Source organism: Saccostrea cucullata, unplaced genomic scaffold (genome assembly GCF_032062105.1).
Source record: "Saccostrea cucullata isolate Sc308-1 unplaced genomic scaffold, CSIRO_AGI_Scuc_v1 ctg1059, whole genome shotgun sequence".
NCBI classification, from domain to species: Eukaryota; Metazoa; Mollusca; class Bivalvia; order Ostreida; family Ostreidae; genus Saccostrea; species Saccostrea cuccullata.
In genome coordinates this window covers 373,875-390,454 of record NW_026933409.1, presented here as the reverse complement: position 1 = coordinate 390,454, position 16,580 = coordinate 373,875, and the positions used below count along the sequence as shown (strand labels likewise).

At 37.4% G+C, this 16,580-nt stretch overlaps 2 protein-coding genes across 6 annotated transcripts; one reads left to right on the top strand and one right to left on the bottom strand.

Moving 5' to 3' along the window:
- Window positions 1-656: 656 nt before the first annotated feature.
- On the bottom strand, window positions 657-1,292 carry LOC134238287 (uncharacterized). Its single transcript, XM_062720415.1, has one exon. The coding sequence runs from the start codon at window positions 1,290-1,292 to the stop codon at window positions 657-659; it is 636 nt and encodes a 211-aa protein (XP_062576399.1).
- Window positions 1,293-8,515: 7,223 nt separating this feature from the next.
- On the top strand, window positions 8,516-13,865 carry LOC134238279 (uncharacterized). 5 transcript variants are annotated; one of them, XM_062720408.1, is made up of 7 exons: window positions 8,516-8,842; window positions 9,052-9,066; window positions 11,366-11,459; window positions 11,919-12,013; window positions 12,100-12,185; window positions 12,418-12,540; window positions 13,617-13,865. In XM_062720408.1, the coding sequence occupies exons 1-7, from the start codon at window positions 8,763-8,765 to the stop codon at window positions 13,727-13,729; spliced, it is 606 nt and encodes a 201-aa protein (XP_062576392.1). In that variant the 5' UTR covers window positions 8,516-8,762; the 3' UTR covers window positions 13,730-13,865. The 5 variants fall into 5 exon arrangements, with proteins under 5 accessions (XP_062576392.1, XP_062576393.1, XP_062576391.1 ...); XM_062720409.1 differs by lacking the exon at window positions 9,052-9,066 and having other exon boundaries at window positions 8,519-8,842; XM_062720407.1 differs by lacking the exons at window positions 8,516-8,842; window positions 9,052-9,066; window positions 12,418-12,540 and adding exons at window positions 9,747-10,192; window positions 12,584-12,688.
- Window positions 13,866-16,580: the final 2,715 nt, after the last annotated feature.

The window sequence follows — 16,580 nt, the reverse complement described above, 5'->3', positions numbered from 1 at the left end:
ACATATATTATAAGGATTTCCTATCCTTAACATAAACAACAATTAATGGGCATGTATCTGGTCTGTGTCCTGGATGTATCTGTACCAGTATCAGGACAGGTATGTATCTCGATCCGGGACTCGGATAGGTCGTTGACATGTACGTTTCAGGTTTCTGTCTTATACCCAGACAGATGAAATAATTATAATGAGGTAAATTATCGCTTTATTCCCTCAAAATACTATAATACTTTAGACCCAGTATACTAGCCACCGTATACTGTATTAAATCCTTTAAAATCCCGTACCTTGCAATTACGCTTTTGCCGACCGTAACTTGTGAGCTCCAACTGGCAACTGCCAGCTTTCAGCAGAACGCTCTTATATATAGTGATGATCACCCGGACTACCCTCGGCCGCTATCGTAGCGCACTACGATAAAGTCCGGGTGACGTAATTCATCTAGCATCCCGAGCCCGATCTGTCACATTACCCACGCCTCTATTACTCATGCGTCCTCGCATGACAAAAGAAAATAATGAAATAATGACGTAACAAGATGATAAATGTTTTAATGAAGAAAACATGAGATATATGCAAAATGAAAGCAAGACCATGATTATCTTAAAAGACTATCTGTCTTATAAACTTCGCAGGAAACAGCATAAATCAAAAATTTACATATTATAAAATTCTTCTCTTTCTACAATTTTCTCCACACTTCTGCCATTATCATGAAACTTGGTGACTGTAACCTCTTTCACCCGCATTCTAAAACCTGCAGTCTGGGTCCCCTGATCCACTGTAATGTTTGCATGGGAATCGATCTGCATCCCCCTATCCACAGTCTTCTCAGCATCAGGTTCTGGATCAGGTTCAGATCTGCAGACTACTTTCCGTGTAGTGGGTACTGGGCTAGGTGCGGTCCGCTTTCTGAATATGCGTCCTGTCAGCAAACTAGCGGTTTTAGTGGGGGGTTCAGGATCATTTTCTTTGGACGGTTCCTCCAGCTGTACCCCTGGATCTTCATCCCAGTCACTCCCGCTGTCGCTGTTATTCTGGACTGGACTACTTGGACCTGCCTCATCATCCTCTGGCTCTTTAGACGCATGATCATTTTCTGCATGTTTCAACTTCATGTGCTTCACCAAATATTCCTTCTTCTTAAAGGATACATGACACTTCTCACACACCAACATGCTGCTAGCACACTTCAACACATGAGCGGCCCAGGCATCTTTCCCGTCCAATTCAATGAAACACACTGGACATATCTCTTTAGATTTTCTCGGCGTCACCTTTGTATTAACCATGATTTCACTACAAAGATACATGACAATACATCAATGCAAATAATATCAATATTTTTCATAGAAAAAAAGCAGAACAACTTAAATAATAGCAGGGTTATAAGTACTCTGTAAGCCAATTCACGCATAGTTTTGTAAGTTTAATTCAAGACTTAAAGAAAAACATATATTCATGTCCTAGTCCTGGACATAATCTTGAAGGTAAGTTGGGGCACGTCTTTCGCGTCTGGGTCTGCGATCACCAACTAATTCATCCGTGACTTCAATGTTTCTGTTAGATGACCCAAAGTCATCATCCTGATCCTCTTGATCTATCTGAACATTGGAAAAATCAATTGTCCCTAGCTCTGAACTTTCGAGTCCTAGGTCTGGATCTTCGCTTCGAAGAACTTGATCTCTGCACCTTTTCATCCTGTCGCAATGAATTATCTGATCCTTTCCATTGCGTCCACAATTCACCTTATACAGGACCTCAGAGACTTTTGCCAGAACCTTAAAAGGTCCTCTCCAATATGAAGTGAGCTTAGGTGAGCACCCAGTTTTCCTTTGGGGAAAATAGACATATACCTGGTCCCCAACTTTGAATTGTTCATAGGACATCTTCATGTCATGATAATGCTTCTGTCGAAGGATAGCTCCTTCTAACTGTTTTCTCACCAAATTTTGAGCCCTTTCCATTCGATCAGTCAGAATCCACACCCATTCATGACTCGGTACTTGTTTCCAGGTTGCTGGCATGTCATATATGATGTCCAGAGGGGTGGCAGTTTCTCTACCGAGCATCAGCATGTTTGGCGTGTATCCGGTTGATTCATGCTGTGCCGCCCTGTATGCCATCATCACAAAAGGTATGCTCTCATCCCAATCCCGATGATTCTCGCTAATATAACTACTCAGCATGGTGGCTAAAGTCTTATTGAACCGTTCCACCATACCATCAGACTGAGGATGGTATGGTGTGGTTCTTGTCTTTCGGATCTGTATGTGCTTGCATACCTCGCTAAACAAAAGGCTCTCATATTGACGCCCTTGGTCAGAATGGATGGATACAGGAACTCCAAACCTACAGATAACTTCCTCTACGATCAGTTTCGCAACTGTCTGAGCCTCCATGTTGGGCATCGGAAAGGCCTCTGTCCATTTACTGAAATAATCAGAGACTACAAGTATGTAGCGATTCCCCTTTTCTGTGATCGGAAATTCCCCGAGGATATCTGTGGCTATCCTTTCCATTGGGTAACCCACTTGCAAAGGTTGCATAGGTCCGCGCTTTGTTTTAAGTGGAGGCTTCCTCCGGGCACATATGTCGCATCCAGCAACATAACCTCTTACGTCGCTTTGCAGTCCCGGCCAGTAGTAACTTTGTCTGATCTTGTTCAGGGTTTTGGTCACCCCTAGTTGACAAGATGTTTTGGAGTCATGCATCTGCTGTAAAATAAACCTTCTCTGTGAGAGTGGCATAACAATTTGATATGTCGTGTCATTGCTTTCTTCAAGCTCCCACATGCGAGAAAAGCAAATTATCCTTCAATGCCAATCTACTCCACTGAGCCCACAATGATTTGACCATATAGCTCTCAGCAGTAATTTCACTGTAGTCTGGACGCTTCCCCTCCTCCATCCAATCCTTAACAAGTCTAATATCCCGACTTCCATCCTGTATCTCTATTAGACTTTTTGATTCATCTGTCCCATTGTCTTTGATCTCATCCTGTAATACCCTTGCATGTGATTGTCCCCCATGCAAGTCTTCTTTCTCCCAATCATCAAAATATCCGCATTGGACGCATGGGAGTCTACTTAGCCCGTCTGCATTGCCATGCAGTCTACCAGCTCTATGCTCGATCTCTATATCATATGCCGATATCACCTCTAGCCATCGAGCTAACTGGCCTTCTGGATCCTTGAACCTTAGCAACCATCGAAGAGAACTGTGATCTGTTCTGACCACAAATTTACGTCCATACAAGAAATGTCTAAAGTGCTTTATAAACGTCACTACTGCCAGGAGCTCCTTCCTGGTCACACAGTACCTTCTCTCTGATTTGCTAAGAACTTTACTGGCATAAGCGACTACCCTTTCCTGCCCATTCTGGATCTGAGACAGGGCTGCTCCGATCGCATTTTGACTGGCATCGGTATCCAATATAAAGGGTTTACTGAAGTCTGGATGAGTAAGGATAGGTGCTGTGGTCAACTTGGTTTTTAGGACATCAAATGCTATTTGACATTCCTCTGACCATTTGAAGACAACTGATGCCTCTGTCAGTTTATGAAGCGGTCGAGCTATATCAGCAAAGTTTGCAATGAATTTCCGATAATAGCTACAGAGGCCGAGGAAGGAACGAACTTGAGTCTTATTTACTGGCTCTGGCCATTGCCTCACAGATTCAACTTTCTCTGGATCTGTCTCGACTCCATTCTCCGAAATGACATGACCTAGGTATTTCACTTGTTTTGCAAACAAAGTACATTTTCTTGCCTTTAGCTTCAAACCAGCTGACTGTAACTTCTCAAAGACCTGTTCTAAATTATGTACCATTTCGTTAAATGTTTTCCCATACACAATGACATCATCTAAATAGATGAGGCATATCTGCCATTGTAGTCCTGACAAAACAGTCTCCATAAGACGTTCAAACGTAGCTGGGGCATTACAAAGCCCAAACGGCATCACATTGAACTCGTAAAACCCTTGTCTAGTTGCAAACGCCGTCTTATGCTTATCGCTTGGACTTAGCTCTACCTGCCAGTATCCAGCATTCAGGTCTAGAGTACTGAACCACTTCGCTCCCTTCAGCTGATTAAGCGATTCGTCGATCCGGGGAAGGGGATAGGCGTCTTTGATGGTGACACTATTCAGGCGCCTATAATCCACACAGAACCTTTTGGATCCGTCTTTCTTCTTCACCAAGACTATCGCTGATGACCAATCACTCTTGGACGGCTCAATAATACCTCCTTTAAGCATATCTAATACATGCTCTTGAACTTCTTCCTGCATATGGAAAGGTAGACGTCTTGGTGCCTGTTTGATAGCTGGATGAGAACCTGTATCTATCTTGTGCTTAACCATAGAGGTTCGACCAACATCTTCATCAGTCACAGAAAACAAATCTGAGTACTTAATAAGTAAACTTCTGGCCTTGTCTTTTTCATTACTTCCAAGATTCTTAGTGCTTCTATCAAACAATTCCTTTAAATGTTTTGGCATTTCCTTGCTACTTCTCTTATCATGGCATGAAGACGATAATGATACAATCTCACAAACTGGAGACAATTTACCCACAACAGTTCCTGACTGTAGAGTCTTATCCGTGGATGACAGATTCATAATTCGTAGGGGCACTGCCTCCTGGCGTCTTACCAGGGTTCTGGCTATCATAGCGGAATCCGATTTTCGGAATTTTTCAGATGGTTCTACAAGCCCTATATTCACAGGATATCCCCCATCTGGCCCTGCACATATCTTGCCCTCAGTCATTACTTCAGACCTTGGAGGTATAACTATTCTATTGACCAAAGCAATCTTGTACTCTCGTGCTGTACCCTCCATCTGAATTGGATGTTCTATCCCTGAGATCTCAACCTTGTGTGTGCGCATATTTATGATAGCTTCATACTTGACAAGAAAATCTAAACCAAGAATTCCATCTACAGATATATCCGCCACTATCATCTCATGCTTCAGAGTTGTTCCATTTAGCACGAGTTCTATAGATGTTTTACCATATATCTCTACACAGGATCCATTTGCTGACAGGACGTCCCTGTCTACTTTCTTTAAGGAATGATTGTCTCCTTGTATGTTTTCAAAGCATACTTTCGATAGTAAGGAAACAGTGGCACCTGTGTCAATGAGCAGATAGGTATCCATCCCACATACTTTGGCAGTTACATAAGCTCCTGTTTCCTTGATAGAATGAACAATTCTAGAGTGTTCATCAGTCTTTTGCGTTCTGGCTTGGGTCCGGTCATCTGACTTATGCTCAGTCATGCCTCTCATCTTCTGTCTAGGTTCCGGGAGAGAGGTTGTATCTTTAAGCATGGGACAATCTCTTTTCAGGTGTTTGTCAGAACCGCATTTGTAGCATCTTCGAGTACTAATACCATTTCCTGTTGTTTTCTTAATTTCATCTCTTGTCTGCCTTGTATCGCGTCCATTCCTTTGCATTTGAAACTTCCATTGTTTCATGTCCTTTATCTCCCTTTGAAGAGATTGCATATTCTTCTCCATGGTCTCTATGAATTTATCTATCTTTGACCCCTGACCCGAGTCTTGATCCATGCTTCTGACATTCTCGGTGCGACGACTTTCTGCTTTATAAAAAGCCTCGAGCTCAACAGCTCTTTGTATAGCATCATTAAAACTGCTAGGTCTTGACTGTTTGATCTTAAGACGCATTTCTGCATTATGCAGTCCGTCTAAAAACTGTTCAGTGGCAAGAATCTCACGTACATCATCCGGTGCTGTAGGATAGGCTAGGTTCACAAGCCTCCGTATATCTTGGCCCATCTCTGGTAAACTCTCTGATGGTTTTTGTCTCCTTTCCCTGAGCTGAGTCCGATACAGCTCAGTCTGGTTCAGTGGGGCAAACCGATCCTGTAAGCATTTGACTAATTTTCCATAGTTCTGTCTCTCATCCCTGGGCTGATTACCGAGCACACCTTGTGCTAGCACTCTAAGAGACGCAGCTAAATATAACCCCTTTTCCGTCTCAGTCCATTCATTCAAGAGACTAACAGACTCAAAGTGAGACAAATAGTCATTCCACATACTGGAACCGTCATAAGTCGCAGGTTTAATAAAATTCCTGGGCCTTGATCTATTCCGATTTTGATTTGTATCTGTCGCCGGATGAGTACCGGTATTTGTGCCACGTGCCGAATGCTGTCCTCGGTCTCCAGACCTATCATCAGTCTCATCACATGTGCATACATCCTCAGTACTTGCATTATCAAGCAACCTATCTGTCCGTCTTGCAAACGGAGTACCCGTCCTTGTTTGTTGTATGCGTCTTGGGACACTGGTAGCATTTTCCTGTAGACCTATCATTCGCATAGACTGCTCTATCTCCCTATTCAGATTTTCTATTTGTCTTTCTATAAGCGTTATGTCATGTAAACTTGACATCGTGAAAACAAAGCAAATTAACAAATATCATAAAATATGATTAACAAATCGGATCCAACCCAAATCCCGACGCTGCCGCCAATTTTTGTAACGTGTATGGGTCCGTGAATTTGAGTATAGATCCTTAATCAACCAAATGAATTAAACAAATGATTATGTAAACAAGAGATAGATCACTAATTAGACAAATGATTTGAAATGATAAATGACAAAGCATATATGAAAAACAACGAGTCAATATATACATATATTATAAGGATTTCCTATCCTTAACATAAACAACAATTAATGGGCATGTATCTGGTCTGTGTCCTGGATGTATCTGTACCAGTATCAGGACAGGTATGTATCCGATCCGGGACTCGGATAGGTCGTTGACATGTACGTTTCAGGTTTCTGTCTTATACCCAGACAGATGAAATAATTATAATGAGGTAAATTATCGCTTTATTCCCTCAAAATACTATAATACTTTAGACCCAGTATACTAGCCACCGTATACTGTATTAAATCCTTTAAAATCCCGTACCTTGCAATTACGCTTTTGCCGACCGTAACTTGTGAGCTCCAACTGGCAACTGCCAGCTTTCAGCAGAACGCTCTTATATATAGTGATGATCACCCGGACTACCCTCGGCCGCTATCGTAGCGCACTACGATAAAGTCCGGGTGACGTAATTCATCTAGCATCCCGAGCCCGATCTGTCACACTATTCATGCTTTATGAATCAAATCAACAGAGAAACGTAAACTTCCTACGCAGGTGATAAAAGTATATTTTTACATATACATGTAAAAGGGGATATTTGAAGATAAGTACATCAGCTTATCATAAAGTTTGGTTTTTAGTTTGTGATCACTGCCTTTCAGTAGTAAATACAGCTATGTTAGACTCTGTGGTGACTGTGTTAGATACATCAAATTGATAAAACTGCATAGACATGTACAATGTATCCTTAAAATTGTAAAATGACTCCATTGTCCAGCCTAGTGAACCCACTTGAGAGTTATCTTATAAAAACTCTGCATAGTCGCAAAATTACAAAACAAACATTTCTAACTGGGTACGAGGGTTGTAGCTAGATTATAAAATTATTATATAAATGCAAATGTAATTTATACTTAACCTTTTCCTAACCTTTTTAGTAGACTAGAGTTCTTAAGGAAAATAATCTAATACATAATATTTGTTTACATTTTTGGAGTTTGTGTAAACAATCTTTAGGTATAAAAATATAATCAGATAATTTTTATTTTGCGGAGTATAATTTTATGGTGCAATAAAATGCTGATTCGATTTGTAGTGTATAATAAATATACTACATATTTCTGCGTGATCCCGCTAGAGTTTTGTGCAAAAGATTTTCCACGAAAAAAAATCTTGAAAATGTGAAAGCTAGATTAAACAAACAAATGTATCCTTAAACTGTAAAAAAAAGTGACAATTCGGAATTTTTAATTGGCCTTCGGATTCTATTGATACTCATATTAGAACGTGAGTCCCAAATGTTTCCCATTCTCTCAGTTAGTCCGCTGATTTCAATGCTTGTACATTAGAAGACAATCAACCCTGGGTGTTTTAGACGGCTTTACTTCATCTTGGTTATGAAAAAAATTATTAGCTCTACAAGTAACAATGAAGTAAATATGAATAATAGAAAGGTCCTTTTTGGTCAAAATCATCACAGGAGAGCTTAACAAACCTGATTGATTCAACGCGGCGTAGAATTGTCTCTTTATTGTTATTTTCTGCAGCTAGTCATCATTTTAAAACAGAAGGGAGCCAACACCAGCCCCTTAAAACGAAGGTGTTACAGATGTCAACGGTATATATCTTATTTCATTCATGTAATAATTATGTGTCTACGTCAATGACAAAAATCAAATCTTTATGAGAATGCCAAAGTGTTATAATGCGGCTTTAGTTGATGCAGTGTTTAAATATCCCCGTCAACAGCATGTCAGAGTTCTGAGGGGGGTATTGTCTTATAAGTACCCTTAATATATAATACATACAATGCCTGAGCTGATTTAATTCACCGCGGACACAATAGTCTTCATCTTCACTGCAGTGTTCGATAGAGATCACGCTGATGACCCTGTAGACGTCCTAACCCCTCTCTGACATTCTGTATCGTCTATGTAAGGGGGCGGGGCGGAGACTGCAACTCCAAATTAGTACACCCCCTGATGAAAGCTCATTGGAGCGAGAGACATCCGCACTCGGAAAGGGTCATTGGTTTATTAATCTAAGCCTATTATGGAATGTAATTCTTTGTGTATCGTTTGCTATTAATGAGAGTTCCTCTGCACATTGTGGGATCGTTGGTTCGACAGACATGGCGCTGGCACCCCAACCCAACCCTGACTTTACCAGTGAGACGATTCTCCGGAGGTATCGCCCGCTAAGTCGACACAAGTAAGACTGTCAGGATTCAGTTATATTGTTTTCTGTATGTTTTATCTAACAGCAGCCTAGCCTTTCTTTCCATTCTTGTAAAATTATAAGGAAATACTAGTCATAATATATAATATTAAAAGTTTACTTTCTTGTATTTTTTCCCAAATTATATGGCAGATTTACAATAGAAAACTAAGAAAATTCAAAGATTTGTCACTTTATTTCAGTATTGGGGGCTATGAGTACGTATTGTCATTAGATATTACCTTATACATAAAAGCACTTTTTTTTCCAAGATGATTGTAGTTGATTCTGAATTTATCACTATTTCAGTGTGGAGTAGAATAGCCCTTGCAACATAGTTTATTTATTTAGCCAGTCACTATATATACCTTTCTTTTTACGCTTAATACGAGCGCTCACTTCTACTTGTTTTTCCTTCGCACTTGTTTCGTGTGTTTCCATTCTTGGCAAAGAAAAAGAATTGTCCAACTTTGAAAATTTAAATCTTCATTTGTATTACTATACAAAAACTTGGAAAATCAAATATTATAAACTGATTGCCTGAAAAATTGCTACAGTTTTTGTTTTTTCTTGATTTTTTCCGAGAAAAAAAATTGAAAAATCTAAATATCGCGAAAAGGTGCCCGCAGTCCATCTTTCAATGTTTTGTAGAAAAAGAAAAAAAAGCTTGTTGGAATTTAGATTGTATGGCTTTTGTCTTTTACTAGTATATTTTTTATGGTATTAAATGTTAGTGGTCTTATCTTGAGGCCTTTCCGACAAACATGACTTTGAAAGTATGAATTATTGCGTTAAATTATGGAGCTCTAAGGGACGTGCATTATTCATTAATAGGTATTGATTAGTTAACAATACACATTGCAGGTATATATACCCATAAAACAGTCGTTAAGCACACACAAAATGGTTTGTAGGGGATTTAATCTTTCGGGGCCATGCAAGGGGTATCGTTGTTATCGAATCTCAAACAGTGTAATTCATCTAAGATAAGAAAATATTTACCCAATATTTAAATATATACATATACAGTCTATGTAGAAGTTCGGTAGACGGGGATATTTTTTTCTAACAAAAGACATTTAAAGGATACAAAATATAATCACCTTTGGGATTAACGTGTGTCGAGCGATTCACTTGACGCGGGGGAACGATTTAGTGTTAGGTGTAGGAGTAAAACTTCTAACAACACAACACCACTTGTGTCTGGACCATGTACGGCGATCAACCCACGTACTGCGAACCCACCCCCACGGTCGTGGCCCCACCCAGACCGGCCTCCGCCCAGAGCTTCACCCCCGCGTACTTATGGAGTGACTTTGAACCCCCGGGCGTTCGCAGAGAGAGGTGATATTTGAATGAATTTTTGCTAGTCATGAGAGTTATTATCGCTTTCAGTGCACTTTAATATCGTTTCAGTGAATTTAATAATTTACTCTTGCACATATTGCAAAATATCGTATACAAGGGCGTTGAAACCGTAATTCGTCCATGTTTTTATTGAGCAATTTGTATACTTCTTTAGTAGATAGATTTTTAATATATGAAACTGAGATATTGAATCTTGCTTTTAGATTGATATTTAAGATAAGTCATGAGCAACTCCTTTATGCCTTTTTTATTTGGTTATATAGACCAAAGATTTTGAAACTTGAGTGAAAAATTTTAAGGTGTTTATTCTTTTAGGGGAAATTTGACCTCATCATAAATGCACTTTCAATCCGATTTCTAACCCATCGATCTGTCTTTACTCGCCATTAAAAACTTTGGTTTTAAATACAAGTAATTTCTATAGCAAAGTAATCTATTCTTATTGCCAAGGATGGAAAACATTGAATTACATTTATCATGTTTATTGACTTTTATTAGGAAGGGAAAATAAAATTCGAAATGGACAAACACCCTATAGGAGCTAAACAAATCGACGGCTTTAAAACCAAACTACTTCTTTGTAACCGCTCTTTAAAGATTTCTCAAAAAGTAGTTGGCATGCATTGTATACAGAGATTTTAAAAACAATCCCATGTGGATTTGATTGAAAGTATTTATCAATTTCTATAAATTAATTTAATCTGACTGTAATCGTGATCAGGTTCATTGTTCAGTTCTAGTAGAATTTCAGTTAAAGACAATTTCAGAGAATACAGTTTACTGCTTTATTTTATAGTTAGTAATTTAGTTAATTACTTCTATTTTGATTTTTGCGATGGTTGTCAAAATTACAAGTGAATGATATATGCATGCAAGATAAAGTTGATGAAATTAGAGTGATTTTAATTTCCACCTGATATACGCACAAATGAATTAGCACTTAAATTCCAGTTATTAAAATTTTACACTAAAATAAAATAATAGTGATTGTTTAACATAACAGAGCTAGTTAATTTTTGCTTCAATATAGTAAAGGTACGATCTTTTCATGTGCAAGTGAATCATTAAAATGCATAGTTTATACCCTTTTTAACTGTAACCTGTACGCCTTATTCAAGCATTGATTGTTGTTCTTTTGTTCGTTGTTAGGACAACATATGGAAACATGAACGATTGGATGAAAGTTTCCAGGAATGGCGTTCCTGTCACAATGTCAGATAATAACTGGCATAATCTAAAAAAGGTCAGTCTGTCACTTATCTCCCTTAAAAACAGAGAACAGGCACCTGACGTTACTTATTTTTCTTTTGATAAAAAAATACCCGTGCCTCATAATTCACGGTGAATTATTAGATAGGGGGTATATATTTTTTTATTTAAAAAAAAAACTATTGTCAAGTGCCTGTGGGTAAAGGATATAAAAATGTAAAGTATATTTATAAAAATTATACAAAGCCTAAACAAGATAGATTGTCGTCTGTGACGTCATAGTAAAATATCCAGTGACCCTAAGCAATTGTGACGTCATTGATTAAGAAATTTACCTACAAAATGCTTTGGTATGCGTCCCGACCAGGTTTAGAGGGCGGTGAAGGTGTGTGGTTCACACGTGTAAGTTTTTTCCCTGATTTTTTGCCAATCACAGATTCTTTTTACTATCAAACCCTTTATAATATTATTTTATTTAAAACATTCATTCTAGAGCGAACAAAAGGAACATGACTTACAGTTCAAGAAAGCCTTCAGTAATTTAACAAACAAAATCGCCTACAGATACCCAAATCCTGGAAATCCAAGGTAACTTTATAAATCATGTAAATGCTTGCTTTGATTTTTTCGTCCAGTTTCAATGTTTGATGTAAAGCCTATTTGTTTACCCCCAGACAAAGACAGGGAAGGATAGGTGGGAGCTGGAGACACATAAAGGAAGTCCTGGGTCACGGCGGAAGTCGTGTTGTCTACGTGGACGGTAAATGTTAATTATAAATAACAAAATTATTCCAGTAATTTTGTTTTTAAATCAATTTTATGCTTCTTTTAACTTTTAAGTTTTAATATATAAAGTCAATATGCTACAATTAATTTATATATATGCTTTAAATTGTTACAGAAAATATTCATTTCAGTAGCGTGTGGCCTTCACGCAGTTTTTCATTTTTTCCAATATTGTAATTAATATTTATCTAATCAATGTACTTCAGGTCTGATTAGTGTTTACGATTCAGAAAATTTCAACCAGGCATTGACATCACAAGTACCGATGATGCCACACATTAAAAATAAAGTATCCCCCGAGACCAAGCCGGTGGGCGAGTCCGTCAACTGTAAGTCTGTCTGTCTGTTCTGATGGCTCTCTTTTTCTTTAAGATCCCTACCGTCCCGAGGGGCCCGGCAGGCGCCTTGCCTTCTCTCCTACCCGTGCCTATTTTGACCCCTTCGTACCATTAGGTACATCCACTTGTGAGTCGCCTTGTAAGTCTAGACGCATGCGCTAGTCTGTGTCGTTTTAATCACGTGTCTCTCAAAACGTTGTCTTAGAATTAAAACTTACTCAGATTTCTATACTTAAATGTATTGAAAAATGATACACTTTTATATCTAAATTCACAGTAAAACTAATCCATTTGCATGGCAAAAAACGTCTTTTTCGTGCTTACTATGAGCTACATGTATTTTGATTAATCCAGATTGGATGACTGGAAATTTTCTTTAATTTTTTTATTACTATTAAACATATATATATATACACTGTATATATATTTTTTACTTTTTATCAAAATATTGATATTTTCATTTCTTTAAAATATCGTTAGCCCCTCAAAATTACATATCTTTTTTAGATCATATTTTTCATGTCCAGTGTAGAATACAGGAATGAGAATTAAGTATATACATGGATTTAACTAAACATTTGACTCACTTCATCGAATAGATACGTCCATTTGGTGTATGCAAAAAGTTTTCTTATTCAGTTGATGGATGTTTAGAAGTAATAAAAAGCTCCGTAATAGCATGCGTCTTCTATGTACTAGTATTTCTATTTATTTACATTCAACTGCATGATTAAAAAACACAGCAACGAATTAGATGGTGGACTAATGACACAGCTTGCAGTTGCTTACGTATTTAAACATATGCACATTTATGTTATATCAGTTATAAAATATATCTATTCATTTTATTCTTGTAATAGTTTGCTAGATTGTAGAGTTTTGTTATTTCAAGTGTCTTTTTCTTCTGTAAATTTGCAAAAATTTCCTACATCTAATTAAAAAAAATCAAACTAAGTATTATAATTGAGAGTAAAAATTAAATGAAAAAAATACGTTCAAATGATGACAGATTATATGCATACTTTGTCTAGAGGTACCATATTAACATGACTTGTCCTGATTTTCAGACCCCCCTGTCCAGCCCGCTTCCCCGTCTTACCAGGGAGGAGACGTCGCCAGAAAGATGGGTCTGAACGTGTCCCCCAAATACAAGGGATTCTACCGGTATGGTGCCAATTAAAGTCCTCACTTCCTCTCCATTATAGCAATGGAGAATTTATATCAGAACCATTCAGTATTTCTGACTTTTATTATTGCTCACATTTATGTATTTTATTTAAATTATATTTGTTTTGTTAAAAAAAGCCTTTCTCAGTTTATTTATACGTATTTTAATGTATTGTTCATATATGTTCAATAAAAAAAGTCATGTGATGAATTAACGAATGTTTTTTTGAAGTTACTAAGATATTTCAATGAAAGTTTATTCTAATGAAGTCTGTTAATTAAACTGTTAAAAATTGCAGTTCTGAATTGTATGCAGCATATACACAATGAGCAAATTTTTACATAATATATATTAATTTATAAAATCTTTTCTATATTAACTTTAAGGTTATTTAATACTCAAAATCTACTACTCAGTTTCCTAATTCATGATCACAAGAGTTGAGTAAAACCATTGCTTTCTTAAGAAGTGAATTATCCCGTACATTTATGTGCTTATTTAGACGTACATGAAAAATTTGGAGATAAGGAACAGAATTCTAGCTCAAAAGTCCATTAAACATAACAAAAGAGAAGAGCAAACATGGACCTCTATAGAACAACAGAGGTTGGATCAGGTGCCATGGAGGAGTGAGCATCTCCAGCCGACCGGTCACTCTCTAATAATATACTTATGAGCGTTAAAAAGGGAGAGAAAATAAATAGGTTCAAAGTTGCGCAAAACTATACGTGAATGTGTAATGTTACATTATAGAACACAGAAAGGAACTAACTGAATCTACTTTGAGACCTGCTTTACACATAATTTATTATACAGATCTCAGTGCTCATCTTTCTTCTTTTTTTTTCTTCTTATAATTGCAATTCTTGAGTTAAATTCATTTGAAACATATGGAGATAACAAACAGCATCCAAGACCAAAGGTCCATAAAACAATACAAAATAGGAGCAGAGCAAACACTGACCTCTGAAACATCAGAGGTAGTGTCAGGTGCCATGGAGAAGTGAGCATCCCCTGCTGACCGGTCACACCCGCCGTGTGTTCCTTGTCATGATCGGGAAATAACGGAAAAATCTGTCGTCAATGAAAAGCGTCAGTCAGCATTTGACTCAATGATAAATTGTATTTGCTGACAAGGTCATTGTATCGACCATAGAACTTACCAAATGATGACTCTAAACGAGACTGGTGATATTCTTGTTTCATCAACTTTGTTGTCAATAATTTACCTCATTTTAGAAATTGTTCATACGTAGAGCATGCTCTTGCGTATCGAGTCAACGGAGATATATAAACTCCGTATGCAGGTGATGAAAGTGTATTGCTGCACAAGTAAGGGAAGTTGACGATTGTAAAGTTAAAGTCATCACGTTTATCATAGAGCTTGGTTGTTAGATTACATTTAACATCTTTAGCTTTTTTTCAAGTAAAATGTCCAAATATGAAAAAAGATGTGTCCGATTCTGTGGTATCTTTTATCTCAAGCTCACCGGGATCTACGAGGGCTGTTGAATAAATAATGTCCTATGTGTTTGGAAAGGAACAAAAACGCTTTTCAATGATTACATGCAAGTCTTAATGATTCCATTCAAATATTCTCTTTTAAATAAAACACATGCCCGTAACATTTTTATCCAATTTCTGATAGTTTTAGAACACATTTTTGAGTATGGCTCTTCGTATACTGAAATATGACAGATCCTACAGGTTTCCTGGACTTATTTCTTCCTTCTGAAAGGTGTTTTTTTTCAAGTTTGGAAAATGAAACAAGTCAAAGGGTGAACTATTGTTGGTGTGACAAAACATTAACTATCTGTTTATCCCCAAAACTCGTTTATTCTTCATGGCGTGTGGGTTTGGACGCTGTCATGAAGAAATTCAGTGTAGTGGATTTCTGATTCTGGTTCCATCCTCTCAAAAACCTTTTTTTTTTTTTTTTTTTTTTTTTTTTTATTTAGAAGTTTGCTTTCTATACTTCTCCAGAAATTGATCTGCCTTCCCGAATAAGAATTTGAACAAAACCACTAATATGAAAGAAAATGGCATATGAAAGATTTTTTTTTTTTTTTTTGGCTTTTGCAATTTTTGCTCTTTTCAGACCTTGGCTATTTTTGTGGAGTGCATTTTATCGTATATATGTGTTTCGAGGGTTTAAGCAATGGATTCAAGTTTCATTATCCGTTTGAATTTCACAATGTCAATTTGTCAATTAACAATGGTTATTTCCATTCCTACGTCGATACGATATATCCTGGTGAGCTTGAGATAAAACTTTAAAAGATACCACAGCGTCTGACACATCTGTTTCATACTTGGATATTTTACTTGAAAAAGACGTTATGGTAATCTAACAACCAAGCTATATGATAAACGTGATGACTTTAACTTTTCTATCGTCAACTTCCCTTACTTATGCAGCAATATACCTTCATCACCTGCATACGGAGTATATATGCTAGTATCTCAGTTGATTCGATACGCAAATGCATGCCCTACGTTATCTCCATATCTCTCCCTATTGAACAGCCCTCGTATCGTATCGACATAAGAATGGAAGTTACCAATTGTTAATTGAAAATACGTCGTCGGTATGAGTTAATGAGATTTTTGTTCAGAATCATGGACTTAGACCCCTCGTCATTTCGACTGTTATAATAGCAAAAATAAGATAAAAATGTGATTATATGTTAACACACACACTTTATATGGTCTAAGAATTGATCACTTCACCATATAAGAAAAAAGGATTTACGGGGGGGGGGGGGGTTATCAGGCGAAAGGGGGTGCTTATTTTTATTTTTATTTTAGACACCTGATCCCACCTCTATTGTCTTTTGGTGTGTTTGTCACGTTGGCGATTCAT

Excerpts from the sequence above, each read along its gene's own strand:
- LOC134238287 (XM_062720415.1), bottom strand. The coding sequence starts at position 1,292 with ATGGTTAATACAAAGGTGACGCCGAGAAAATCTAAAGAGATATGTCCA.
- LOC134238279 (XM_062720406.1), top strand. The coding sequence starts at position 10,059 with ATGTACGGCGATCAACCCACGTACTGCGAACCCACCCCCACGGTCGTG. Across the intron at positions 11,460-11,918 it reads ACTGGCATAATCTAAAAAAG|AGCGAACAAAAGGAACATGA; the intron begins GTCAGTCTGTCA and ends CATTCATTCTAG. Across the intron at positions 12,014-12,099 it reads CCAAATCCTGGAAATCCAAG|ACAAAGACAGGGAAGGATAG; the intron begins GTAACTTTATAA and ends GTTTACCCCCAG.